At 37.1% G+C, this 2,796-nt stretch overlaps 1 protein-coding gene across 1 annotated transcript in view; it reads left to right on the plus strand.

Annotated features, from left to right (window-relative positions):
- Positions 1–2,796, plus strand: part of SBF2 (SET binding factor 2) — a 518,495-nt gene that overhangs the window by 437,850 nt on the left and 77,849 nt on the right. The window contains exon 26 of the mRNA XM_012654180.1: positions 2,288–2,484. Within this exon, the coding sequence (XP_012509634.1) occupies positions 2,288–2,484 (197 nt within the window). The remainder of the gene's footprint in view (positions 1–2,287; positions 2,485–2,796) is intronic.

The following is a 2,796-nucleotide window of genomic DNA, read 5'->3' on the forward strand; positions in this document are numbered from 1 at the left end:
CTAATTTATAGTAGAGACGGGGTCTTGCTCTTGCTTAGGCTGGTTTCGAACTCCTGAGCTCAAACAATCCGCCCGCTTCGGCCTCCCAGAGAGCTAGGATTACAGGCGTGAGCCACCGTGCCCGGCCAGCAACATTATTCTTAATAATAAAAAGCTAGAAGCTACTCAAAATCAACAATGGAAGAATAGATAAGTAAAGGTATTATAATCACAAAGTAGAATACTATACAGTAATGAAAATGAACAAACTACAGCTCTATACAATAACATGAATGGATTTCATAAACATGATATTGAGCAGAAGCAGCCAGACACAAAAAAATAAATTCTATTGGTTCCTTTTATCTAGAATTCAAAACAGGCAAAACTCATCTATGTTGTTAGCAGTCAGGATAGTGGTATTCTTTAAGGAAGAGGGAGAAATGGTGATTGGGAGGAAATGCAAGGAGATCTTCTTGGATGCTTGTAATGGTCAGTTTCTTGACCTAGGTGGTACTGACATGGGTTTTTTGTGTGTGTTAGTTCATTTGTGTTTTGAGCATTTGTATGTGAGTTATACTTTAGAAGTTTCCACAAAAGCTTCTGAAGCCCAGTCTACCTCTTGAGGCTTAACTCTGGAGCCCAGAGCTGAAGGCTCTGGGTAGTGGGGTAGGATGGGTGGCAGGGTAATTGGAATCTTTATTACTAAATGAGACTGGTACTGAGAGTAGCTTGTACTGGTCTTCAGGCTTAACACTATTTGCCCCAGGACTAGGGACTATACAGCTATCACTCAAGCCCATGTCTGGGAGTAGGAGAGAGCCTTAGATCTTATGTGTAGCACAGCATGGTCTGTTTGGTGCTCATTTCCAGTGGATGGAGGCAACAGCCCACTATAGGGGGCAGGGAATGAAGGAGTGTGCTGGTTCTTTCCCAGTTATTGAAGCAGCTCCTGGAGCCATTAAACATTACTGCCTTACCTAATACACATTATCATTGTATCTTGAAGCAAGTGGGGAAAAACAGATATTTAAAGTTAGAAGTAGAAAGTCCTAATTATGGAATTGCTTTTTCAGTCTTCATGAATGATTATGTTTATAGTGTGGTCTTTTCATCAATTTGTGGTATTAGAAAAATACAGGCCATAACTTCCTAGAGCACCAAAATGTTGGGCTTTCAGAATGCTTCCAAGGTACTATTGGTTAAGTATGGAAAGTTAATTTGGCATGCGCTAAAATAGTTGAAGGTTACAATTTTCATGACCATAAACTGGATTTTGTCTCCCTCCTCTCAGCACTGGTTTATATCAAGATAAAGGATAAGAAGTTATGGAAACGTATAGTGGTTATAGTTACACAACATTTTGAATGTACTTAATGCCACTGATTTGTACACTTAAAAAAGGATAACATGGTAAATTTTATGTTGGGTATATTTTACCACAATAAAAAAAATCACAAAAAAAGATATAGGATTAGTGGTTAGGAAGTTATAAATATGAAATCTCTTTAGTGTGATATTTCTAAATAAGCTAAAGAAATGACTCTAAAAACTGCCTACCTCCTTGCACTTACTAACTGTAAAAGAAAATACTCTTGTTATTTACTTTTCCAGCATCATATCCTATAACTTTTCGAGCTAATATTTTTCAAATAAATATCAACATGTAGTGTTAATAAAATATTTAAACTCATTTTGACATTTGAGGATACTGTTCTCATACCAAAAATCATTTGGTTTTGATTTTTAATCCTTTCACCATCTCAAGCAGTCTAATATTGGTGTATTCTATTCTCTATTGTCATTTCAGTGACCTATGAGTTGTTGACAATTTGACTTGTCGTTCTCATAAAGTTAACATTAATCCACTAATTTTACAATCTTTATTTCAAATTGAGGAAAAGTAATGTATCAGGCAAGGGAAATATTCAGTTCAACAGAGGCCTTTTTAATGATTCTACATAATATTTTTATTTTCTAAGCTTAGATTATTTGGCAAAAGTCTGCAGTGTCACTCATTTCAAAAAAGACTACAAATCAATGGATGAGTTATCTGCTTTCACCATGTAGGGATTTTCTTCTCAACCCCTGAAGAAATGAGAAATTGAAATTATCTTCCACATTTGAAATATATGAATTATATGTCTTACCCCTTAACCAATATGTATCTGAGTCATAGAAAATTACTATGATACTGTGATATTCCTATTCTTATATTCTCTCTCTCCCTCTTCCCCTATTTCTTTCCCTTTCTACTCCCCCCACCCCTTCCCCAATCATTCCCTTTCTCCCTTCTATGTCCCTGAAGCTATCCTGGCCTTTTAGTTGTACCTCAAGTTGTACAGGACAGTAGTTTACCAAGAGTAGCACGCTGCTATCGACACAATCGCCTGCCTGTTGTGTGTTGGAAGAACTCAAGAAGTGGTACTCTGCTCCTCCGATCTGGAGGGTTCCATGGGAAGGGAGTCGTTGGTCTTTTCAAATCTCAGAACTCTCCTCAGGCCGGTAAGCATCTCTCTACAGCACAATTATGACCCATTCACTTAAGGGTATTCCTAAAAATAAAAGAAGTAAAATCTTGTGCCTTTTCATCAAGCTGTGTCTCACATATAAACTTTCCCACTGTCCTACATGCAATATGTATAGCTTAAACAAGAACTATACTTGCTAGCGTGGGGCTGCACCTTGAATTTGACATCTCACTTAATATGTCTGGTCTGTACTTGGATTTTAATAGAAATTAATATAGTCTTTGGTTGTAGGCTATTTTTGTTCCAGCAAACCAAAGTATCCACAGATGGAAACTAGACTATACCA

The sequence above is a fragment of the Propithecus coquereli genome, unplaced genomic scaffold (genome assembly GCF_000956105.1).
Source record: "Propithecus coquereli isolate 6110/MARCELLA unplaced genomic scaffold, Pcoq_1.0 Scaffold44, whole genome shotgun sequence".
In the NCBI taxonomy this organism is placed as follows: domain Eukaryota; kingdom Metazoa; phylum Chordata; class Mammalia; order Primates; family Indriidae; genus Propithecus; species Propithecus coquereli.